Genomic DNA, 26,543 nt, shown 5'->3' with positions numbered 1-26,543 from the left:
AAGATTCTGGGGTTTGTGAGCATTAACCCACTTCAAAGTTCTCTATAGGTAATTCATGATGAATCGCCTGAAGAGTCACAGTTCCTTTTACTAAGGACTGCGGTAGTGACGTTTTAACTACTGCAGAGTAAGTCTGAGTTGAGACTGCAGTGGGACTTTTGACTACGGTGTGATTCACTGCGGTCTGAGGACAGAGGTGGAAAGTCTTTTGAGACTTCGGGGCCCTCAAGGACAATTTCTTCATCAACTATGGATGATGTTTGAGAATTTGGGTAAATGGTGCCACAAATAGGGATTAGATCACATGTGTGACCCGAAACCTCAGGCACAATTTCCTCAATGACACAATTATTTCTTAGACTATGTAGTCTACCGAAGTGAGTTTTGATGTCTTCGGGAAAAGTTTTTTCATTGACTGGGAAATGAAATTCTCGGTCTGGAGGGACATACAGTCTGTCTTTGTTGAACCGGGGTGAGGAATCCATTGCGGTAGGATATCCATTTGACCAACCCCAATTATATGTATTGTCTACGGTTCCATTTTTTACCAAATTTTCAATAGCCTCACTTTCATTAAACAATTTTTCAATTAAGAGATTTAAGCGTACAACTTCTCTCTGGGCTAAATCTCTCTGATTCAAAGCTATCTCTAATTGGGTTTCACTTAAAATTCTTGCATCTTTTTCTAACTCTAGGTCCTTCTCTAACATAGCCATTTTGAGTCTTTTGTTATCCAGTCATCCTCTCACGTGGAACATCTCTTGGGACGCAATGTTCTTCTCATCTAAGGTTTTGTTATAGTCTGTAAGGACGGCAGCACATGTGTCATTAAGATCATCTATGTATGGTTGACAGTCATGCATGCTATAGTTTAGAGTTTGGGTCATGAGTTTTACCTGTTCGACGATGCTTAGAGTTCCATCCTTTGCCATGTAGCAGTAGTTCTTTTCCAGCTTTGTGGACTCATCATCATCCGCAGTTGCCAGCATGCAGATTTTCCCTTTTTCTTTGACACTGATGATGGCTTCATCTTCATCTCCGGATGACCACACTTGATGGTCTCTTTTGACATGGGCTACGTATGCCCTTGCCTTTTCTTTATCTTCCAACTCTTGAGCCATTCTAAGGTAGAATGCTCTGTCTTTTACTACATTGGCCTTACAATCTCTTGCAAAGTGGTTCTCTTTGTTGCATTTGTGACAAATTACAACATCAGTTTTGTCTTCTGAGGGAGTACTGGAGTCAGTGGTTTGAAGAGACTGCGGTACCTCCTTTGGTTGATTAATTTGAGATTGCGGTGGAGGATGTGAATTTTTGGGATATCGAGAATGGTTATTCTGGGAACCGAAGTTACGGTTGAATGGAGGTTTGTTGAACTGTTGATTCTTGCGGAAGGAAGGAGGTGGTAGACGGTTGAACTGTTGACTAACCAGAGCAATAGCCTTCTGAAATTCTTCTTCATCATCATACTCTGAGTCAGCTTCGTATGACTGCGGTGGAGTGTCATACGATGAAGAGTAGGGTGACTGCGGTGGAGCTTGTGCTATGAGAGCAAGTGGTCCTCCGAAGTCAACACAGTCTTTGACTGCGGTGGAGCTTGTGCTATGAGAGAAAGTGGTCCTCCGAAGTCTATCGCCTTGGACTATCATCTTAGCCGTAGTCCAATGTCTTCCCAAACCATTAAGAAACTGAAGGTTTGTTTCATGGTTACTGCGGATGGTGCCCGCATTGGATAACTTTGTGACTATCAGATTGAACCTTTTGAATGAGTCTTCCAAACTTTCGCCGGTATGAGCTTTGAACTTGTTGAACTCATTGAGTGCGGTAGTAAGCTTCTTATCTTGTGCTTGTTTTGAGCCTTCGTACAGATTCTTGAGAACTTCCCAGATCTCTTTTGCTGATTTGCAATTTATGATAATATCGAAGTTGTCAGGAGCAACTCCACAGGAGATTTCATAAAAAGCAACAGCATCATTTTCCATTTTATCGAGATCATCCTTGGTGGGACGGCTCATAACTGGTTGACCTCCTCCTAGTCTGGTTGTAGCGTCGTCGGTTTGGACAGGTGTAAGGACTGGGACATGTGGTCCTTCTTCTACGGATCGCCATACATCTCTACCAAGTCTCCTTAAGTATCTTTCCATTCTTTGTGACCAGTGATGATATTCATTTGCTATCAGTATTGGGGCTCTGGTAGAACCACCAACACTGTTGGAAACGTTCAGAGATAACGATTGTGCCATTGAAATTTTTGTGAGAAATGAGCTTCAGTGGTATAGAAGGCCCTTTGAAAAATCAGAGTTCCGTTTTCAAAAAGCAACCACTATGGCTCTGATACCAATTGTTGAGAGAAAAACTTAGAGACACACTTGAACAAATGTTAGAACAAGTAGATAGTTAGAGAGTTAGTTGCGGAAAAGTAAAGAAATAGAAATGACAACAATTGTTATATCAAGTATACACATAAGTTGATTCATAACGAGGAATGCATTCAAACCAAGTTAATAAGGAAGATCAAACTTAGTGATTAAGTCACAGAAGACTTGCTCCGAAGAGAGATTATATTTAGATGAATTCTGGTAAGATTGAAGTAGAAAGAGATGAGTAATAGAGAAATAGAAAAGATAACTTCAGAAATGTGTATTCAGATAGAATGCATAAGTTATCGGTATTGAATACAAGAGAATGAGCTCTTATTAATAGAGTCTCATGAAGAGTACTAGATTACATCTCTATGAGTAGCCATGCAAGGCATACTGGACAATAGAGTGTATTACAATAAAGACAAGTAAAGTAATCTAGCTAAGTGACTGCGGTAGGTAGACTCCGGTTGCGGTTGCTGATGAACAAGATTTGACTGCGGGTGCTGAACTGTTGCGGTAGCTGAAGTGGCTGCGGTAGCTAAGTTCAAGAGGGTCACTTTTATGATTCAACAGTTGAAACTCTCAACAAGAAACGGTACATTTTGGTTATTGTTGATGATTTTTCACGATTTACTTGGGTGTATTTTCTCAGGTTAAAATTTGAAGTCGCTGAAACAATGATCGAATTTATCAAGAAAATTGAGATGAGTCTCAAAAAGAAAGTTCGAAAAATCAAAAGTGATAATGGTTCCGAGTTTAAAAACAATGTGCTTGATTCGTTCTTAACTGAGAAAGGAATTTCGCATAATTTCTCATCACCATATACACCACAATAAAATGGTGTGGTTGAAAGGAGGAATATGTCACTTTGTGAAGCAGCAAGAACTATGTTGACATATGCGAATCTACCTCAATATCTATGGACAGAAGTAGTTTCGACAGCATGTTTCACTCAGAATCGATCTTTCATTCATTTTCATTTTAATATAACTCCGTATGAAATCATAAATAACGAAAAACCTAATGTCAAATTCTTTCATGTTTTTGGTTGCAGGTGTTTTATCATGAATCTCAAAGATAATCTTTCGAAATTTCAAGCTAAGGCTGATGAAGGAATATTTTTGGGATATTCAAATAAATCGGTTGCATACAGAGTGTTGAATAAACGCACACGAAAACTTGAAGAGACATTTAACCTCACTTTTGATGATTACTATGTGAAACAAGTTAAAAAATGTTTCGAACAAAAACCAATTCTTAATGAATCAAATGAAGAATCTGAAAGTTATAATTCATCTGATTTTTTTTATGATTTAATTTTTGGTGTTCCAGATAGAGCTGCTGATGCTGAAGTCCATGCTCCTGATAATCAAACTCCTGAATCTTCGAAACATACTGATGATTCGACAATCACGTCAGATACTACTGCTAATGGCGAAAGTATGCTACATGCTCAAGTGGAGGGGGAGCACTTGAATATACCTTCAACTGCTGAGGGGGGCATCCTTTCAAGGAGGAGAAGAGTAGTAATGATGATTTCGAGGGGGAGCATCAAAATGATAATTATGTTCAGGGGGAGCATGATGAAACTGAAACCATAAATCTTGATCAAAATGATGAATTTCATGACCTAAATGATAATATTTCTGTTGCCGGATCCGAAAATGAAGAGATGTACCAAGATGCACCTTTGGACTTTGATCCAGCATATCCACCATTGGAGAAATGGAGTTTTGACTAGAGCTCAAATTCTTGCAAAGAATGAGGTACTAAATACTCATCAAGAATTTTGCATGTTTAATTTTTTTCATTTCAAAAATAGAACCAAAGTCAGTTAAGGTTGCAATGGATCACTCAGATTGGGTTGTTGCAATGCAATCGGAATTGGCTGAATTCGAAAGAAACAAGGTTTGGAGGTTAATTCCTAAACCTGAAAATGTTTCGATTTTCGGATTAAAATGGATTTTCAAAAACAAAACTAACAAGGATGGAAATATTGTTCAAAATAAAGCACGATTGGTAGTTAAAGGATATTCGCAACAAGAAGGTATCGATTATGAAGAAACCTTTGCCCCTGTCGCAAGACTCGAGGCTGTTCGAATATTTTTGGCTTATATAGCTCACAAAGATTTTGATGTCTATCAAATGGATGTGAAATGTGTTTTTCTCAATGGTGAACTCGAAGAAACAGTTTATGTTGAACAACCTCCAGGTTTCGTGAATGAAGAATATCCTAATCATGTTTATATTTTAGATAAAGCAGTATATGGGTTAAAGCAAGCACCAAGAGCATGGTATGCAACTCTTACCAGTTTCTTAAAACAATCGACATTTAAACAAGGATCAATTGACCCCACATTATTTCGAAAGAAAGTTGGGAATCATCTAATGCTTGTTCAAATTTATGTCGATGATATTATTTTTGGCTCTACTGACCCTACTTTGTCTAATGAATTTGAAAGTTTGATGAAAAGCCAGTTCGAAATAAGTATGATGGGTAAAATAAATAATTTTTCTTGGATTAAACATTCATCAAAGTAGAGAATGAATTTTCATCAATCAAGAAAAATATACAAGGAATTTGCTCGAAAAATTTAGAATGACAAACAGCACGAAGTTAAGAGTACCAATGGCAGTTGGAACAAGGCTAACACTTTCACTAGAAACACCTGCTGTTGATCTTACTTTATACATGAGTATGATAGGTTCATTGCTTATCTTACTGCAAGTAGACCTGATATCATGTTTTCTATATTTAATTGTGCTAGGTATCAAGCAAATCCAACAGAACCACACTTGACTGCAGTGAAAAATATATTTCGTTATCTCAAGGAAACAATTTCGTTAGGATTGTGGTATCCTTCGAAATCAGGATTTTTCATTCAAGAATTTTCAGATTCGGATCTTGGAGGATGTACTCTTGATAGAAAAAGTACTAGTGGAGGATGCCAGATGTTAAATGGGAAGCTTGTAAGTTGGCAATCGAAAAAGAAAACATGTGTTGCTATTTCAGCTGCTGAAGCTGAGTATGTTGCAGCTGTCGCTTGCACTTCGCAAATCATTTGGATCCAGAGTCAATTGAGTGATTATGCAATTAATATGAAAAAGATTACATTGTATTGCGATTCACAAAGTGCTATACGCATTTGTCATAATCCAGTACAACATTCGAAAACCAAACATATTGCACTTCGTTATCATTTTATTAAAGATCATGTGGAAGATGGCAATATTGAAATTCATTTTGTAAAAACAACTGATCAGCTTGCTGATATTTTTACAAAATCTTTGGACGAAAAATCATTTGTTCGAATTTTGACATGATTGGGGATGATCGATGCAAATTCTGTTCCAGGACTGAATTCGAAAGAATGACAAAGAAGAGTTATGCAAATGTGTCGATTCAGAGGCAATAATGACTCATTCAGAGGCTGATCGTATTAACCATTCAGAGGTTACTGTTCACGTTCATCGCTTCGACACGCTTCGTTTTCGACATCTGGGAAAGATAAGTTTCGTTAGTTTGATAATGTTTTAAATTTTCGTTAATTTTGAAAGTTTCGTTAGTTTGGTTATTTTTCTTAAATTTTCGTTAATTTGTCTTATTTTCGAAAAAATCAAAAATACGAAAAATATTTTCGTTAATTTGTCTTATTTTCGAAAAATCAAAAATACCAAAAGTATTTTCGTTAATCTGTCCTATTTTCGAAAAATCAAAAATATCAAAAAGATTTTCTTTTGTTATTTGTTTTAATTTTCGAAAAACTTAAAAACACAAAAATATTTTCTTTCTTTTCAAAAACACAAAAGAACAAAAAGATTTTCGTTATTTTGTATTTTGTATTTTTTTTCTTAGTGCAGATTTCACGAAAGTTCTACAAGGGTCATGCTTGCGTTTCTAGGGGAAGGTAAAATTTCGACCACTTTGTACTAGTTAGAATGTCCCTAGAAGCATGCTGCAACATGTCGACCCAAGCCTCCATTGACTCAATGTGTGTTTCCGAAAGCCTTAATGAAATTTTCCATTACGAAAATTTCTTCCCAATCAGGCTTGCATTCACATTAGTCTCCTGAGCTACCTAACTCTTCTCAAATGAGTTAAGAGTTTTTCTGTTTGGTCCAATTAGAACAGAGGTACAATTGATTTCGTAAAACAATCTTTTTCATCACATAACTTCTAACACATTTCACATACAATGACGTATGTCCAAGAGGTCATTGATCAAACCAATCATGACTTAGACAGATCAAACTTCTGTGTTAATGATCTAACCTCATGAGACCGTGATGAAAGTGAAACCCACATTATCGAACTCATTTAAGGAATTGACGAGGAACTATGTTCCAGATTTTCACGAAACATTTGTTTCAGTACCAAATTTCGAAAATCCAAATCATATTCAACTCTTTTGAGTGATCTTGATCAAATAGTCGAAACCCACGATATTTGTTACCCAACAGGATCCAAGCAACAATTTTTCTCTTGAATATGATTTCCGCATGAGTTTCATGAGAATTCTAGGTCACTTCAAATAATTTTCCGAAGCATACTTGTCCCTGACTACACTGGTCAAACGGGTAAATTTCTGTTACAATTACTCACCTTATGTTTAGGTTGATATGTAACGAAATTTTTAAGCTACCGACGAAGCCTTAAAAAAGAAGCCCTTCGATACTTCTCTATAAGTATTCAATTGAAATTCACGGGAAAATACACAAGCAGTTGATTATCTCTCTTGATAATTAACGAAGCAACATTTGCCCGGGGTTTAACTGCATTTGTGTCGAAATTTTATTTTTCGACATCACAGATCCCAAATTTTCGTTAGTTTGCTTCTTATCTTATTCTCTTGGCACACTGCACTCACGAAATCCTTGAGGTTGTGAGTATTACCAACTCAGGCCGACGATTTCGAAAATCTGGCAAATGACTTCGTTTATAATCCCAAAGATGAAAGAGCCTAACCTCTATGCCGAAGGTTTTTCGATCTTATCCACTTGGTACTCACAAACAGTTTGATGTGACGGTTTGGCAACGTGGCCCGACTTTCAAGGAACTTTATCTGGCATGGCATGTTTAACGGCTAGTGGTTCGACTTTCAAGGACAGACGTGGCTTTCTCTTTCCAGAAAACGTTTGGAATTCAATAGGGTTACATTTAAAAGGTAATTCTACTCTCCTTTTATCATTACGCGATCAAACTCTCAGACGATTAAAAAGCCCTAAATTCTTTGTTCTTCAAGATGTTCTCAAAAACCCTAATCAATGGCGGTTGATCCAACCTCCACTACTGAAGAAGTTGCATCTCAACCACTGATGAAGATTCAAAGCACCAACTATCAGGTTGAAGGAGATGTGTCATTGTATCTAGAAGAGCTCAAGATGCTGATTGTTGCTCTTAAACATTATGGTCTCGCAACTGCAATGTTCAATGCTTTTGAAGTTCCGATGTCATGGTTGTCAATGGCTGGTTCTACAGCTTCTTACAGCAAAGCCACTGATCTTATCACATTCAATCTGGTGAATGAGAAGCACATTCAACTCTCGAAGAAGTTGTTTACTCAAATCTTGGTAATTCCAAATTCCCCTCCATTCTTAAAACCTAATGCTGATCAAGTCATGTTCATGTTTAACGAGATGGGTCATCAGCCACCACTCATTAAGATCAGTGATTTCAAGAAATCTGGTCTTCCTTGCATATGGAATTTTCTGTTTGGAATATATCTTCGTTGCTTAACTGGGCGAAGTGTAGGGCTTGATAATGGGAGAATGGAAGTTTATGATATGGTAGCAAGGATATACTATGATCTCAATGTTGATTATGCAACTCAGATTTGGAAAGAGTTTATCAAGAGCTTGGAGAACATGAATGTGGTCAAAGGAATTTCGTGTGCACGTTACTGAAGTCTGATTCTTCAGTATGTATATAAGAAGGAAGGAATTCCAGTTCCTACTGATAAGGCTAAGGCAGAATTCGCAAAAGTATCATTTTCCAAAGACTGTTGCAGATGATTCAGAAGAATTTCCAAATGTTGCTCGAAATCCTGATGGGATGTTGAAGAAAGTTGATCCAACAAATTCTGTGTTGGTGGCATACTTGCAGAATGTTAATCCTTCAATTGAAACTGGAATTTTGTTGAAAATAAGTGATGAAGGTTCATCCAAGAAGTCGAAGAAGACAAAGAAGGTGTCTGAAGAAGTTGTTATTCACGAGACTCCGAAGAAACAACCTAAGACCAAGTCTCCGAAAAATATTGTTACTGAGAAGCCTAAGGAGAAGGTTGTTTCTGAATCTTCGAAGGAATACATCCCTTCGAAATCAGGAGTGTTCAAAAGAGTAAGGAATTTCACTTATCAGAAATGAACTTCGTTAAAAGATCAATCTCCTAATATTCGCAAACCGCAGCTTAATAGCCAATGAGTCATAGTTTGTGAAATTCTTGCACCTGTTTCTCCATCCTCCAAGAAGCGAAGAGTTGAGGATGTGGCGAAACATATCAACAAGAAGAGGAAGAAGCAAAAGTTGGTAGTTCGAGATGAGTCCTCAGAAGAAGAGATTATTCCAAAATCTCCTTTGGGTTCGAATTCCCCAAAAGTCTCACAACCACTCATCATCGAAACTGTTTCATTGCCAATCACCACAATTCCACTTGAAGTAGTTGTCACCAAATTACTTCCTGAGGAGGTTCCAATTACTCCCATTGTTGCAAACGTATCTGATACGGGTGCACATGTTGTGGTGAGTGTTAATCCTTCAACTCAAGGTATTCCTAAAACCATTTCCAGTACCTTTGTTTCACTTCCACCATTCATTAATCATATTTCCACTACCAATCCTTCACCAACTTTCGACCAAGTATTACAACAACCCTTCACTACACTCTTCCCATCACAATACACTGATCCACCAAAACCAACTTCCGATGATGAGACAGATGGAGGAGGTTTCGGAGGAACTTTTGAAGATTTGGCATTTGATTCTAAAGAGGAGAACATACCTGATCATATGCTCATGTTGGGGAAGCAGTTTAAGATTCTCAATCGCAAACTCAATTCTATTCTTCAGTCACAAGCTGATTTTGGTGCCAAGCATTCACTTTTAGGAATAGAAGTTGATTTCATGTTAAAAGCTATGGAGCTTCGTATGAAAAAGCAATTGGATGATATGGATAAAAATAACGAATTGAGGGTCAAAGCTCAGACGGATTCGTTTAATTCTGCTCTCAATGATCTTCGTTTGACAACAAAAGAACGACATGTTCTTTCGTTAAGGATGTCAAGACAGTTCGGGAGGATGTGAATCGAAAATTGGAGGAGCTGAAGGTTGAAGTCTCCAAAGAACTGAATGCACTAAATTCCAATTATTTGACACTCCAGACGAATGTTGACACTATTGCAGCTGCTGTCCAAACATTTGTTGAATGGTATCAATCTTTAACTCCAAAGTTTGATGAAAAGAATAAAGCTGATGCTCAGCATTTCGAGAAGATGGGTGTTCTGCTTGGGGAATTAAAAGAGTTAGTGTCAAAGCCAACTCCTACTTCATTCTTAATTCCTGAGTTTTTAACTCAGAAGTTACATTCTTTGGATCAAGCCATTCAGAAGGTTGTGGCTCCTATTTCGAAGTTTGCTCATATGTTACCAACTGGTGCCCCACCTGTTGTCATAGGGGTGCAAGGGGGAGAAAAGAAAACTCAAGAAAGCAAACCTTTGAAAGTTATAAAAGTGGTGGAAAAGCCGAAAAAGATTGAGAAGATTGTTACTACTACTGGTGAAGTAACGAAAGTTGTATCTACTCAAGTCACAATTCCTATAGTTCCAAAGACAAATACAACATAAGAAATCAAGACAACAACAAGACCCATTCTAAAGGGAATTGTTATTGGTCTAACTATTGGAGGAGGAAGTTCAAGTTCCTCTAAACCAAAACCTTCTGAAGGTGATGGAAAAGGAAATGGGATTGTGATTCAAAAATCAAAAGAAGAGAAGAAGGGTGAGATAGAAGCTGAAATGGAGAAACAAAGACATATTCAAAGCATCTTGAGGCTTCGTGAAAATGATCCACCTGGTATGGAGAAGGGAGATCCAAAGAAGTTACATATTACGAAAACATTAAAGCCGGAGTGTCATACAATCAAGTGTATGCATTCGAGAAGAAACCACGAAGGAGTTATTCTATCGAAAATTCAGATATGAATCAACTCGACTTTCCTGTAAACAAAATGATGTTCATCACTGCTCAATATAAGGTGATTGAAAAGTTCAATAATGAATATGACTTTCTTCATATGAAACTTAGGTTTCATGCTGTTTTGGGAAGGATCAAGAAGAAGTGTGGTCTCTCATCAAGATCAAAAGGGTGCTGAGTATTACGAAAGATGTAATGTTCGAGAACATGATACAGAAATTTCGTTATCATGTTGTTAGAGCAAACAATATCTCATGTGATTTTATGATAGTAGACTTCCCACTCATGAACTTGAATGATCTTATTCAAGTTGCTTTAATTCTGAAAGACATGAATGCTTCTCAACTTCAAGGAACTGATAAGGAAATTTTGAGACTCGGTCTTTGTCATATCAAAATTTTCATAGACAATTATTATGATTGTCTAGCATTGACAGATGTTGAATTGTCAAGTGCTCTTGGGAAGGAAGTAAAAGTTGCTATGGAGTTGTTGAAGACTCAAGAAGAATTGAAGCCCTTTGGATTAGTCTTTGCTGGGAAGGACAAGAATAGCAAAGCTAAGAGGTTTTTGTTCCAGGCCTCAGAGATTGAAAGATATACCACTTCACAATATACGAACTTTATTGTTCGTATGAATAGCTGCAAGAAGAACAATGATGGTGATAAAGTGGAGTTAAGGAAAGTGATGACTTGGTATTCTGAAATACAAAGGATGATGCATTTTGCTGCACAGATTCTCACGAATTGAGAACTTCGACATTATTACAAAGGGGGAGATTGTAGAGTCGAATTTTGTTGTAATATGTCGAAATCTGTGTAATAGTCTTTTTCGTATATTCGTTATGTATTTACTAAGGCATATGTTTTTACGAAGCTTTGAAGTTTAGCCTTAGTATTTTTTGTACTTTCAGCCTCCTATAAATAGGAGCTGAACATAGAGTAGATGATAGAGTTTTCCCATTTCTATTGTCATTTTGTACTCGTGTTCATTGGAAGTAATGAGAGCTTAAACCAGACCTTATTTACTTCTTGTGTTCATCTTTACTCTGATTCTGATTCTAATACTCAATAAATCAGTTCTACAATGGAATTACTTTGTTGACCAAAAATGATCTTGATAAATATTAAACAAGTAAGGAAGGTGTGGAGTGCACACTTGTTTAAGTTTATTCAAGATTAAAAGTAGACTGTCATTTAGGGGTGAATCCCCTGAACGAACAGGGGTCCGGGGGCAGCGCCCCTGGGAGCGGGGTCCTAGGGGCGGCAGCCCCTGGTGGGGTCCAAGGGGCAGATCCCCTGGCTGGGATCGAAAATGCATCAAAAATCCAAATTTAGAATATTTGACCCGTTTTTGACTTGGTATTAATCCTTATAGAAAACCCGGATTTATGACAGTTTTTTGACTGTTGCAAAACTGTTTTATGACAGTTTTGACAGTTTTTAGACAAAGGAGGTATTTAACCAATTTTGGTCAGTTTTTTTGGTACTTACGAAATTCATATATCTCATTCTCTGTTCTTTTCTCTTCTGAGTCTTATCCAATCAAAGATTAGGGAGTACCACCCAATACTTTGATTTGATAGTGAAATCACAGTTCTCAGAATATTCAAGTGTCTTTATTACCCTGAATTTCTAACAAAAATCAAAGTATTCTGTAATCATGGCAAGTAGTGATTCTGTGATGGAAATGACAAGTAAGTTTGAAAAACTGAACAAGTTTGAAGGGCAAGATTTTCGTAGATGGCAGAAGAAGATGAAGTTTCTCCTTACCACTCTGAAAGTGGTGTATGTTCTGAATACACCCATGTGTGTCTTACCAGAATCTGTTGAAGATGAACCTTTGGAGGCAACAAGAAGAAGATCAAAGTGGGAAAATGATGATTACATATGTCGTGGTCATATTCTCAATGGTATGTCTGACTCTATTTTTGATATCTATCAAAATTTCGAATCTGCAAAAGAACTGTGGGATTCTCTTGAATCCAAGTACATGGCTGATGATGCTTCTAGTAAGAAGTTTCTTGTTAGTAACTTTATGGGTTACAAGATGATTGACTTCAGGCCTGTTATGGAACAATTCCATGAAATGTTAAGGATTCTGGGACAGTTTGCTCAACACAAGTTGAAAATGGATGAAGCCATTTCTGTGGCTGTGATCATTGACAAACTGCCCTCTTCCTGGAAGGATTTTAAACACAATCTGAAACATAACAAAGAGGAATTGACTTTGACTCAACTTGGAAGCCATTTAAGGATTGAAGAGTCCATAAGGACTCAAGAACTTGACGACAATCCTAAAGGCAAGAACCAAGTTGGGTCCTCTTCTGTGAACATGGTGGAAGGAGAAAGTTCAAAGAATCTCAAGAAGTCTAATGGAAAAAGGAAATTTAAAGGAAAGGATGACAAGTGTTCCAACAAGAAGGCTAAGTTGGTTTGTTGGAATTGTAACAAACCGGGTCACTTCAAGAAAGATTGTCGTCTTGGAAAAGTGAACAAGGATGGTGCTGGACCAAGTGGATCCAAGGATCCAGATAAGCAACAAGGTCAGATTTTCGTTTTCATGCATAATTCTAAATATATTTAGAATTATATTTCTGTGATTTCTGAAGCATTTTATGCGCAGGATGATAATGTTGCATGGTGGGTTGATTCGGGAGCAACAAGTCATGTTTGCAAAGATCTATATTGGTTCAAGGACTTTCAACCAATTGAAGATGGATCTGTGGTGAAAATGGGAAATGTTGCAACTGAACCAATCAATGGTTTAGGATATGTTTTACTTTATTTTACTTCTGGAAAGTGTTTGTGTCTAAACAATGTTTTATATGTACCGGGGATTCGAAAGAATCTTGTGTCTGATATTGTTTTAAATAATTGTGGTTACAAACAAGTATTAGAAAGTGACAAGTATATATTGTCAAGACATGGTTCTTTTATGTGATTTGGATATATATGCAATGGAATGATTAGACTTAATATTAATTATCCTTTTATTGATAATTCTGTTTGCATGACTTCTACTAGTACTAGCAATAATTTTAATAAATCTGAATTATGGCATGCTAGACTAGGACACATTCATTACAAGAGATTAAAAGACATGTCTAAAATGAGTTCAATTCCTGCTTTCGATATGCAAAATAATGAAAAATGTAAAACATGCATGCTAACTAAAATCACTAGACAACCTTTCAAAGATGTTGTTAGGGAAAGCAAGGTGTTGGATCTTATACATAGTAATTTATGTGATTTCCATGCAACACCTTCCCTTGGAAACAAAAAGTATGTTGTTACTTTTATTGATGATGCATATAGATATTGTTATGTCTATTTGCTACATTCTAAGGATAAAGCACTTGATAAATTTAAAATTTATAAACAACAAGTTGAGCTTCATAAAAACTAATTAATAAAAGTCTTGCGTACTGATAGAGGTGGTGAGTATTATGATCCGGTTTATTTTGAATCAACTGGAATGATACATCAAACCACAGCTCCTTATACACCACAACAAAATGGTGTAGCTGAAAGGAAGAATAGGACTTTGAAAGAAATGGTTAATTCCATGTTGTCCTATTCTGGATTAAGTGATGGGTTTTGGGGTGAGACAATGTTAACTGCATGTTACATCTTGAACAGAACTCCAAATAAAAGGAGTAAGAATACTCCTTATGAAGTTTGGTGTAAAAAGGTACCAAATTTAAGTTATCTCAAAGTTTGGGGATGTAGAGCAGTTGTAAGGCTCACTGAACCTAAAAGGAAAACATTGGGTGAGAGAGGTGTAGATTGTATCTTTATTGGATATGCTGAGCATTCCAAAGCATATAGAATCTATGTTTTAGAATCTAATGACTCTGTGTCTGTAAACACAGTGATAGAGTCAAGAGATGCTATCTTTGATGAAGAAAGATTCACATCTATACCTAGACCAAGGGACATGATTCATCAATCTTCCAGCAAGAATATTACTCAAGCTGAAGATGTTTCTGGTGGTGCAAGTTCTGTACCTGAACCTAGGAAAAGCACAAGAGCTAGAAAAGCTAAGTCTTTTGGATCTGATTTTCAACTTTATCTGGTTGAAGGAACAAGGAATGAGACTATATGTCAACATCAATACTGTTTTAATATTGAGGAGGATCCAAAGACTTTTAATGAGGCTATGGCTTCTAGGGATATTCATTTCTGGAAAGAAGCAACTCAGGATGAAATTGATTCTATCATGCATAACAATACATGGGTATTGTCTGATTTACCTCCTGGTTGCAAGGCATTGGGAAGTAAGTGGATCCTCAAAAGGAAAATGAAGGTGGATGGCACAATTGATAAGTATAAAGCCAGATTGGTTATCCAAGGCTTTAGGCAAAAGGAAGGCATTGACTTCATTGATACTTATGCTCCTGTTGCTAGAATTTCCACAATTAGATTATTGTTAGCTCTTGCAGCGATACATAATATTGTGATTCACCAAACGGATGTGAAAACTGCATTCTTGAATGGTGACTTAGATGAGGAAATTTATATGAAGCAACCTGAAGGGTTTGTAATGCCTGGTAATGAACATAAGGTGTGTAAGTTGAAGAAATCATTATATGGTTTGAAACAAGCACCAAAACAATGGCATCAAAAGTTTGATGATGTGATATTGTCTAATGGTTTTGCATTAAACTAGGCTGACAAATGTGTATATATCAAATTTGATTCTTCTGGTAAAGGATTTATAATTTGTCTATATGTTGATGATATGTTAATCTTTGGTACTGATCAAGATGAAGTTGATAAAACTAAGAAATTCTTATCATCTAGTTTTGACATGAAAGACATGGGGGAGGCTGAGGTAATTCTTGGTATAAGAATAAGAAAAGGAAACAATGGGATTTCAATTTCTCAATCTCATTACATTGAGAAGATATTGAAGAAGTTTAACTTTGAGAATTGTTCTCCTGTTAGCACTCCTATAGATCCTAGTCTTAAGCTTCTACCTAATAAAGGATCTCCAGTGTCTCAACTTGAATACTCAAGGGCTATTGGTTGTCTAATGTATGCCATGATTAGTACTAGGCCTGATATAGCATATGTTGTAGGAAGGCTTAGTAGATATACTAGTAATCCTAGTTCGCATCATTGGCAAGCTGTGAGTAAAGTATTCAAGTACTTGAAAGGGACCATGAATTATGGTTTAACTTATAGTGGATATCCTTCTGTTTTGGAAGGTTATTCATATGCCAGCTGGATTAACAACTTAGAGGATCACTCCTCTACAAGTGGTCGGGTGTTTCTTCTTGGAGGAGGTGCCATTTCTTGGGCATCTAAGAAATAGACTTGTATTACTAACTCAACCATGGAGTCTGAGTTTGTTGCATTGTCTGGTGCTGGTAAAGAAGCTGAGTGGCTAAGTAATTTGATTTATGAACTTCCATTATGGCCCAAACCGATATCTACCATTTCTATCAGATGTGATAGTGCTGCAACCTTGGCTAAGGCTTATAGTCAAGTGTACAATCGAAAGTCTAGACATTTAGGTGTTAGACATAGCATGATTCGTGAGCTCATCATGACTGGTGTGATATTCGTGGAGTTTGTAAGAACTCAGTTGAATTTAGCTGATCATCTAACCAAAGGGTTAGCAAGAGATCTTGTGCACAAGGCGGCTGTAGGGATGGGTTTAAAGTCCACTTATAATCTTTTATATTGAGATACCCAATTCCCATCTAATGTAATGTTATATGCTGAATTCAATGTGGAAAGCTTGATATTTGAAGATTGGAACACATTATTATCATCATCCCAAGGTATGTGTTCAATACTGCAAGTTAAGGAGATTGAAATTTAATTTCTTAATAGTTCTTTGAAAAATTGCATTTGCAGGTGCAAGAACAAAAGAACTACCTATATAAGCATGAAGTTTAGCTGCTTCAAGAAGTTGGGACTTGACTTTGATATGCTTATTGAAGGATGGGACACAAGCTAGTAAAATATAGTGTCAAGTTAGAACTTTGAGAATGTAAACTGTTGTGTATATTATCTTCGTGTATTCACTTAGAATAGAAAGAGTTCAATCCTTAGTGACACCCTGATATTCGAATATTTAGAATGAGTAATATACTAATGTGAAATTCAATTGTCATGATATTTCATTTATGCATCAGTTTGTTGTTATGTTTTTTGTTTTAAATTAATCAAGATTACACTTAAATGGGGGAGGTTTGTTGGTGATTTGCTTCACTAATGTGATTTAAGTGTAATGGGATTACTTTGTTGACCAAAAGTGATCTTGATAAATATTAAACAAGTAAGGAAGGTGTGGAGTGCACACTTGTTTAAGTTTATTCAAGATTAAAAGTAAACTGTCATTTAGGGGCGAAGCCCCTGAACGAACGGGGGTCAGGGGGCAGTGCCCCTGGGAGCGGGGTCCAAGGGGCGGCAGCCCCTGAAGGGGTCCAAGGGGCAGAGCCCCTGGCTGGGATCGAAAATGCATCAAAAATCCAAATTTAGAATATTTGACCCGTTTTTTGGCTTGGTATTAATCCTTATAGAAAACCCGGATTTATGACAGTTTTTTGACTGTTGCCAAACTGTTTTATGACAGTTTTGACAGTTTTCAGACAAATGAGGTATTTAACCAATTTTTGTCAGTTTTTCTGGTACTTACGAAATTCATATATCTCATTCTCTGTTCTTTTCTCTTCTGAGTCTTATCCAATCAAAGATTAGGGAGTACCACCCAATACTTTGATTTGATAGTGAAATCACAATTCTCAGAATATCCAAGTGCCTTTATTCCCCTGAATTTCTAACAACGGCGTCAGCCGTCGCCACTATTGCGATGTACGCCGCGTATTATCATTTGTTGGATTAGTAAAAATATCAACGGATGGGGTTTAATATCAGGGATTGACACGGATCGGGGTCAATGAGTATTAGCGACGACAACCACCTTTAGCAGTTACATATAACGCGAGAGTTATATGTCGCCGCTAAAGGTGGTTGTCGCCTGTAATAGTCGTTATTCTTATAGTGTTCCTCCAGAACTCGAGCAAGCTGCAAATTAAACAACCGTTTGTAGGAAATCCATAGTAATCGATCCTTTTAGAACTACCTAAGGAGATATGATGACTACAACGTGGGTTTAATAACTAATAGTGACTATGGTGTGCAAAAGATTTAAGCTTTTTGCAGTGACATACATATAGGAGATGAGAGACTGCGACTTTGTGTACGATAAAAATGATGGTATATAAATGGATTCGAAGGGGGAGAATAAATGGCTAAAGATGGAGAAGGAACCCTCACCTGAGCTGGAAATAACTCACCGTGTTCATGATAAAGATTGTAAACAACTGAGACCATGTTTATAATTTTGTCTTTTTAATTTAATTTTTCATTTATAAAATAGGTCCAAACTGTTTTCACCATCTTTTCGTAAATATGTTTTTAACTATAATGATTTGGTAAATAGTTATTGTAATCGATATGTTTTGATTAAAAATATTTGGGCCAATTCCAACGGTTTTAAAATCCAAATTTTCATTTAAAATATTTTCATATTGGAAGTGGGTTATAGGGATGAGATTTAGAACCGGAAAACCGGTCCGGAACCGGAACCGTTAGAACCGGAATATGTAAAACCGGTCCGGGTCCCGGGTTTAAAGAATGGCTCTATCCGGGTTCCGGGTAATCCGGGTTTCGGGTCCGGGTAAACCGGGTTTAAGAACCGGAACCATGTTAGGAACCGGAACCGGTTTTAGGGGCCGGAACCGGTTTCTATGGAAAGTTTAAAACATGCATATCTCATTCGTTTGAAGTCGGATTGGCATGAGGTTTTTTCCATAGTATATTTTATAATTTTAACATGATTTTAGACTATAATTTTGTCATTTTTGGGTTTATATTCATTGACTTATAGTCTCTCAAAGTCGGGATATCAAAGCTGGAAATTTTATGTTTTTCAGCTTTTTTTTGTATTCTGTGATAGTTTTAAAACATGCATATCTTATTTGTTTAAAGTCGGATTGACATGAGGTCTTTTCCATAATATAGTTTATAGTTTGTACATGATTTTAGACTATAATTTTGTCATTTTTGGGTTTATATTCATTGACTTATAGTCTCTCAAAGTTGGGATATCAAAGCTGGAAATTTTATGTTTTTCAGCTTTTTTTATATTCTGTGATAGTTTTAAAACATGCATATCTCATTCGTTTGAAGTCGGATTGGCATGAGGTTTTTTCCAGAGTGTAGTTTATATTTTGTACATGATTTTAGATTACAATTTTGTTACTTTTGGGTGTTTATTCATTGACTTATAGTCTCTCAAAGTAGGGATATCAAAGCTGAAAATTTTATGTTTTTTCAGTTTTGTTTGTATTTTGTGATAGATTTAAAACATGCATATCTAATTTGTTTGAAGTCGGAATAGCATGCGGTTTTTTCCAAAGTGTAATATAGAGTTTGTACATGATTTTAGAGTATAATTTTGTCATTTTTGGTTTCATATTCATTGATTTATAGTCTCCCAAAGTTGGGATATCAAAGCTGCGAATTTTCTTTTTTTTTTTCTCAGCTTTATTTTTGTATTTTGTGAAATTTTAAAACATGCATTCGACCCACTTTACCCGGTTCCATTCGAACCACTTTGATATTTCCGGGTTTTCCGGTTCTAGACCCACTTTACCCGGTACCTTACCCGGAACCGAACCGAAATCGGTTCCTATATACCGGTCCGGTTTCCGGTCCTAAAAAATCTCGTTAACCGGATCTCGGGTTTTCTGGGTCCGGGTCTACCGGTTAAGGAGATTTTTGTGGTTTTAAAAGTCCAGAACCGCTATCTCTGTCTATTACTACATATTTATATTTTACAATCTTCAACATGAAATAAGAACAAACAAACCTACAAAGTTTTCAGTAGAAATGTCACTTTTGAGAAACTGATTTACTGATAAACATACTACCGTTCGTCCATTCATGAGTTTGAATAGTGAGTACAATGTTCCAATCTAACTTCATTTATTATTCACCAAATGGCTGGAGATTTATCATGTTCTGCATCATTTTTATACAAAATTGTGATGCAAAAAAAATGCGTTACAGTTGAAGAAAGGTGAATTTGATTGTCACAAAATTTAGAAGTTAAGAGAAATAATTTAGAGGTGTCATAGGGACGTTGTCCCCTAAAGGGCAATATGGGGAAGAGAAATTAAAGAATAATCGTTGTATGAGAAAGTATAAAAAATAACTTGTTTTCTCTTCTTCTTCAAAATCTACAAGCACCCATAATCGATGCTTCAATTGCATTCGCCAAAACTTATTTTTAAAGCTATAAGCTATTTTCATGTATATAACTATATTGTTGTATATTAAAGTGATAGGATTAGCAATTAAACAAAACACAAACAGTACTTATATATAGCGATCAAATTGAATTACATGCAAAATACAAATTTAACTCTACTATTTACTTCTAATATAACCAACGTATATGACCCCACCATTTTCTGGTTGGGTGCGTATGATTTACCTTTTTTTTTTACTTTGAAAGTGATCTATAATATATGTTTGACACCTACTTTAAAAATATAGAGTTTTCGTAAAAACCGATAATCTATTCTATGACGTAACTTGTTCTTCATAAAAATAAGTCAGTGTTGAAAATGTTATTTCTATACTAGTCACCTAAAGGGATAATATAAATAAATAAGAAATAGATAAAGCGATAAAAAAAATACAAAATATATAATTTACGAAAAAAATTGAATGAAAATAATGCTACCGATTAAGTACACTAAACTTAAAAATTCTAAATTAAATAACTAATCTATATTATATTAAGAAAACACTTATATAAATATATTATACATTGCACGTAGAAATATCATAACAACATTTTTTACTGATAAAATATTTATAAACAAACTATAAAACCACAAAAGCAATATAAAAACAAAGGGATAATAACTTGAGGGGGTATCACTAAAATTTTTTTTCGTACTTGATTTACCCCTGAACTATTTGAAATTGTTCAAATTTCACCTTATGACCGGTTACAACCAGTCATAAGGATAAAACGTGAACATTTCAAATAATTCATGGGTAAATTAAGCATGAAAAAAAGTTCAGTGACTGAGTATGAACTAGTTGAAAGTTTGTTACCCTTTCAAGTCATTATTCATTTTTGTAATAATCTCTTATTTTATTTTGCTTATTGGCATCAATTACTTAGATTAATAATTTTGATTTCAGTAACTAAGTTTTGTTTTTTGTTGTGTTTGTAAAGAGTATTACAGAATAAAATGCATATCACATAAGCATGTTGTAGTTCATTGCTTTAATCCTAGTCAATGAGATAAACTTTTAACTAGAGTTTCTTTATTCACGTATAATTGAAACGCCAACCCATAAAGAATATATAATCAATAGAGTTTCACAAAGGCAAAAAGACACATATACGAGCAATAAAATGAAATCAAAAGGAGCATGGTGAGAAGGTACATATAGAACCAACATACAAATAGAAAAGGTAAATACAAATAATAACTAGGAAAAAAAATATCGACAAAACAAGTTCAACATAAAAACAATGAACACTAAGCAAAATGCACAAACAATGTAAAGGCAACTAGCACCTAGACTACTCATATACTACTCCACGACATTGATCATATACATCAACACTCTTGAATCAAAGCTCATGTCTTTTTAAAGAGATAAACCTCATTCAAATTTAACACTGCATTATCTTCACGCTTATTTATTATATATTCTCTCGTAATCGCACAATCTACAACGACCGTTTCCACCATCTGAAGTGAAAACTGTTGCCTATATCCTAAGTATATTTCTAAAACCACAACAATATTTGTTTTTTCAATTTCTATGTGATTAAAGTCGTTTCTATTGTATTTCTAAGTGTTGTTTTTAGTAGCTTATATAATAAATGTATATCAAACGATTACTACAACATACTCACTTTTGTGACCTTCCTATTCACCTTGAGTTGATTCTTAATAATATTTAGAACCATTTACAGGATAATGGCTTGAAAGGGTAACAAACTTTCAATTTTGTTCACATTTAGTCATTAAACTTTTTTGTGCTTGATTTACCTATAAATTATTTGAAATTGTTTATATTTTACCCTTATGACCGGTTATAACCGGTCATAACGGTAAAATGTGAACAATTTCATATAATTTAGGGGTAAATCAGGCACGAAAATAAATTCAATAACTAAATATAAATAAAATTGAAACTTCGTTAGCTTCTCAAATCATTGTCGCAAAACAAAATGTTTATATTACTTTTTTATTATTCTTCACAAGTCATAAATCATCGTAAAGAAATATGTGTTGTCAATCTATGTTTTCCTTCAATTTAATTGGAAAACAATGAATAAAACATATAAAATTTAATTGGAAAATAATTAATAAAAATCAAAAAGTACACATATAAGAAAATAAAATTTGATTGCCTTTATTTGAGGTTATTTTTACTCGCTTTCTTTGTCTTGTCACATCTTTGTCTTGTTACATCATAGCCTTCAAGACAATAAGCAAATTTGGTTTGATTGTTAATTAATGTATTTTCATATTTCCAGACTTTGTTTTCTTCTCATAGACTGTCAATCGTAACTCAAAAACTTGAGCGCAAAAACGAAAAAAAATCGTAGCGAGATCTGAGAATGCAAATTGTGCATTGTAAGAAAGAATTTATTTATAATGCAGGGATTGGGAGTTGAAGCGGAGTTGTATGTTAATACAGTTTTTCTTTTCTATTAAGAACATCCACAATACAAGTAATATAAGAATTGAATAGGGTGATAACTAGGATTGAATATAGGTTGGATTGAGTGTGGTTGATGACATAAAGTAGGGTTGAACGGAGGAGTTGAATGTTTATTGAATCTATTCTAATAAATGAATGTTTTTGTTATTTGTCACACTTTTATTCAATTTGTCAAATGTCATTTTGTGGTTATTTAGAATATTTTTTTTCACATGTTATTTTATAAGTTTTTCTATTTTATTAAATTTCACATAATATTTTAATGTAATAACTGTAATAAATATAGTAATAAATGGATATCAATTTCATTAATCAACTTACCTTCTTAATTTCAAAATTCCCAAAATTAAAGCTTATTAGTTTATTTATTTATTTATTTAAATTTAAAAAAAAAACATTTACATTATAATAATTCATTATTTTTCTTATTTTCTTATAAATTCAAAGTTCTCAAATATTTTGACATTTATATTTAACTTTTTTTTTTTAAATTAACTCGTGTAATAAATGGTTCTCACAATTAGTGGTTTAATAGAAGAAACAAAATGATGATTAGGATTGAATAGTGTTTTATTGGTTATGAATGAGGTTGTATAGATGTTTAATGGATGACTAGGTTAAAACCCGTGGAACCTACGGGTGTTGATTTTTAATTGAATTTAAAAATGAATTATTTAATAAAATAATATTTCATTAATTTTGATAACTTATGAATTGTAATATTGCATTTTTCAATAAATTTTTGATTTGTAAGTATTTAATTACAAACTAAATGGTAAGTATTTAATTAGAAATGGAGATTTTTGAAAACCCTTATTTTTGGTGGATGATTCTTGTTGGACATACGCAGATGATACATTACCAATGTGTGTAATGAAATTAACATAAAATACAACAATACGTAATTATAAATAAATAAAGTAATATGATGGATTAAGTGTGATTTGCTAAAAATGAATAAAATATGCTACAAAAAAGTTGGCTATAAATTTCGAAAAACTTCCTTATAAACAACATTGGAAGTTTTATTTGTGAGTTTGCCATCTTTATCTAAAATTAATAATTTTAATCTCTCTCTGCTTTGAACTCTAGATAAGGCAACATACAATTGTCCATGTGAAAAAACTGGATCTTTCAGAAACAAACCAACATTTGATAACGATTGTCCTTGACTTTTATTAATAGTTATTGCAAAACATACGGCCAAAGGAAACTGTCTTCTTGTGAATTTGAAGGGAATCTTTTTTTATGATGGAATTAAAGACATTCTTGGAATAAAAGTCCGGTTTCCAATATTAGTTCCAGTTATTATACATCCCTCAATAACACGTTTGCCCAATGATAACACTTGTAGTCTTGTGTCATTACATAAGCCGTTTTTCTGATCAATATTTCTCAGTAACATTACTGGAACACCAATTTTTAAAACTAACTTATGATTTGGTAAACCGGATACTTTGAGACCATTTAATACATCAGGAGAGTATAAATTTGCATCAAATTGATCATGGACAAATTCGGAGTCACATATGCTGTCTGAACTTAAATATTCAACTTCATCTCTTGGAAACTTCTTAAGCAAACGGTCGTTTATTTCCTGGACAACTTCATTTATTGGAGCAAGTATCGCTCATTCTTGGAAATAATTTATATCGCTATAGTTCTCCAAAATTGAAGGATATACAAACACAATTAAGGAACCTATAGGATCATGTGAATCATTAATGAGAATATCATCCGGAATATCGATAATCGTTTCACCGTCGTTCGGACCACCAAGTTTGCCTTCTCCTATATCCAATAGCCAATTTGCAAAATATCTTATTTTTCCTATATCAGATTGATCCCTTCCAATAGTTAGCCTCATGTTTTTTGTTAATCTATGGACTTTGCAATGTTGCCATAAATATGAAGAACTCAAAGAAGCATTTACAATGTTCTGTCTACTGCCACCCGGAACAACATGTAGAATCTGTCTAAAATCTCCTCCAAAGACAATAACTTTCCCTCCAAATGGAATATTTGAGATGGTTGAATTTCCGCACCTTAAGAAATCCTTCAAAGTTCGATCTAAAGCTTCAAATGCATGCTTATGGACCATAGGTGCTTCATCCCAAATTATTAAAGAGGTTTTTCTTATTAAGCTAGCCAACTCACCGTCTGGATTTATTTTACAAAAATAATCCTCTGTAAGTTCAAATGGAATTATATATCGAGAGTGTGCTGTTCTACCACCGGGCAATAATAAGGAAGCAATACCGCTTGAAGCAACATTTAAAACAATATTACCTTCGATCTAATTGCTGCAGATATTGTTTTCCATAAAAAAGTTTTACCCGTTCCACTATAACCGTAAACAAAGAAGACATCTCCTTTATTTTCTTGAATAGCACTCATGATGTTTAGCAAAATGTTACGTTGCTCATTTGTTAATGCAAGAAACATACGATCATAGTCATTCTTTATAACGGGAATGTCGTAATTTAGCTCCTCGGTGATAAGTCGATTGTTTGAAGAAGAAACGGATTCAACATCTGGGTATGGCATGTTTTTGAAGTTTTTGAGGGTAGAGTTGTTTCGAAGTAAAATTTGTTCTATTTCGAACAAAGTTAAGTTCTTAAGTTCATCTACTCCGAGTGACAATTCTGCACGAAAATATTAAATAATTAATAAAATATGTGGTCGATATTTAATAATTTTATTACTAATTATTTAATGGGTGTTGAATAATAAAAAGAAATTAATTTAAATAAAAAATAAGAAAAAAATGTAATACCTGCAGACTTAAATCTTTGTCGTTGGTTATATAGAATTCCATCTGCCAAATATTCCCATGTATTTTCCCAAACGACCTCTGGTTTAGACATACTATTACACATCAACAATGTAGCAAATAATAAGCGTAGATAAAAACCATATCCAGAATGACTTGCTTCTTTAATTGCATCAATGTATTCCTTGTCATCATCTAATAGCCCGAGTGCATAACAAGCATCTCTAAAAGAAGAATGTGTTTCACCATTTACCGTACAAATTTCATCAAATGATGTAGGACCTTTTACTTTATTTAAAAGAATCCTTAAGAAATATGCTTCACCTAGTTTAGGTGAAACCGAATGAATTCTACCGATGGCTTTTCCTACATTCCTTTGCTTCCAAAACCAACCATTTAATATCCAAACACACTTTGTAGGAAATTCAACATATGTGAGTTTTCGTGCTTCACTGTCGATTGCATTACACTCCATCCAAGATGTGAACTTTGAAGCCGCAACAGAAGGTTTGTCAAGAACATCATCAATATCATCGTCTTCGCCATATACAATCTGCTGTTGATTAGGAAGATGAAAAGGTAGTCTGACAACAGAAGGATATCTGCAATGAACATCATATTTAAAAATTCGTCATGATGCTTCACATGCTGATAAATATCTACAATCGTAATATTCAGCTATTTCATTGACCGCATCATTATTTTCACATTCATTGTTGGTTGGTACAACAGCAACTGTAGCTCTATCAGGACCCTTATTTATGTATTTAAACAAATACTTTATAGAAGATCCCTGATTGCACCATTCAATATTAATATGTGCCTGGTATCTTTTCAATAGATATTTTTTGTATGGAACAACATTTCTATTATCCAACCTTATTCAATAGATATTTTTTGTATGTAACAACATTTCTATTATCCAACCTTACACCTGATTTTTCTACAAAATGACCATCGTTTCTTCGCCTATATAACGGAAAACCATTTTGATCAACAGACGAATGATTACAGAATTGTTTTGGAAAGTTTTTAGAGCACTTTTTATCCACCATGCATGGACAATTCATATTTTCAGCTCCACATCGACCATGAATCATAAAATCATTCACAAGTAAATACAATTCAGGATCTTCAATTCTGTCTGCTATCTCTGTTGAAATTATCGGATCGATAAGTTCAACAGTTGGTAGCTTGTTGTCAGAATGCATGAATAGACATATATGACTATGCGGCAAACCTCTTTTTTGAAATTCAATGGTATAAACATCTGTAAAAGAATTTGCAAAAAAAAGAAAATGTGATTAGATTTTAAAAACATATTTAAAATATAATAATAAGATCAATGTTTTATAAAAAATTAAAAAATATAGTTTTAATTACATGCTTGAACTTTGCCGAAAATTTGTGACAACCGTCAAATTTCGGTCAAGTCAAAGTCA

At 34.6% G+C, this 26,543-nt stretch overlaps 1 protein-coding gene across 1 annotated transcript; it reads right to left on the bottom strand.

The window, feature by feature from the left end:
• Positions 1–23,574: 23,574 nt before the first annotated feature.
• LOC145106846 (uncharacterized) lies at positions 23,575–26,312 on the bottom strand. The gene is made up of 5 exons (XM_079043774.1): positions 26,029–26,312; positions 25,105–25,703; positions 24,665–24,973; positions 24,030–24,119; positions 23,575–23,933 (listed from the first exon to the last, which is right to left on the bottom strand). The coding sequence occupies exons 1-5, from the start codon at positions 26,310–26,312 to the stop codon at positions 23,575–23,577; spliced, it is 1,641 nt and encodes a 546-aa protein (XP_078899900.1).
• Positions 26,313–26,543: the final 231 nt, after the last annotated feature.

This window comes from Lactuca virosa, chromosome 4 (assembly GCF_052849685.1).
Source record: "Lactuca virosa cultivar CGN04683 chromosome 4, Lactuca_virosa_CGN04683_v6, whole genome shotgun sequence".
Taxonomy (NCBI): domain Eukaryota; kingdom Viridiplantae; phylum Streptophyta; class Magnoliopsida; order Asterales; family Asteraceae; genus Lactuca; species Lactuca virosa.
Note: the sequence above shows the minus strand (reverse complement) of the source record. Positions and strands in the feature narration are given on the sequence as shown.

Excerpts from the sequence above, each read along its gene's own strand:
- LOC145106846 (XM_079043774.1), bottom strand. The coding sequence starts at position 26,312 with ATGCATTCTGACAACAAGCTACCAACTGTTGAACTTATCGATCCGATA. Across the intron at positions 24,120-24,664 it reads TTACGGTTATAGTGGAACGG|GAGAAGGCAAACTTGGTGGT; the intron begins GTAAAACTTTTT and ends TATTGGATATAG. Across the intron at positions 23,934-24,029 it reads TGATTCACATGATCCTATAG|TTGTCCAGGAAATAAACGAC; the intron begins GTTCCTTAATTG and ends CAATAAATGAAG.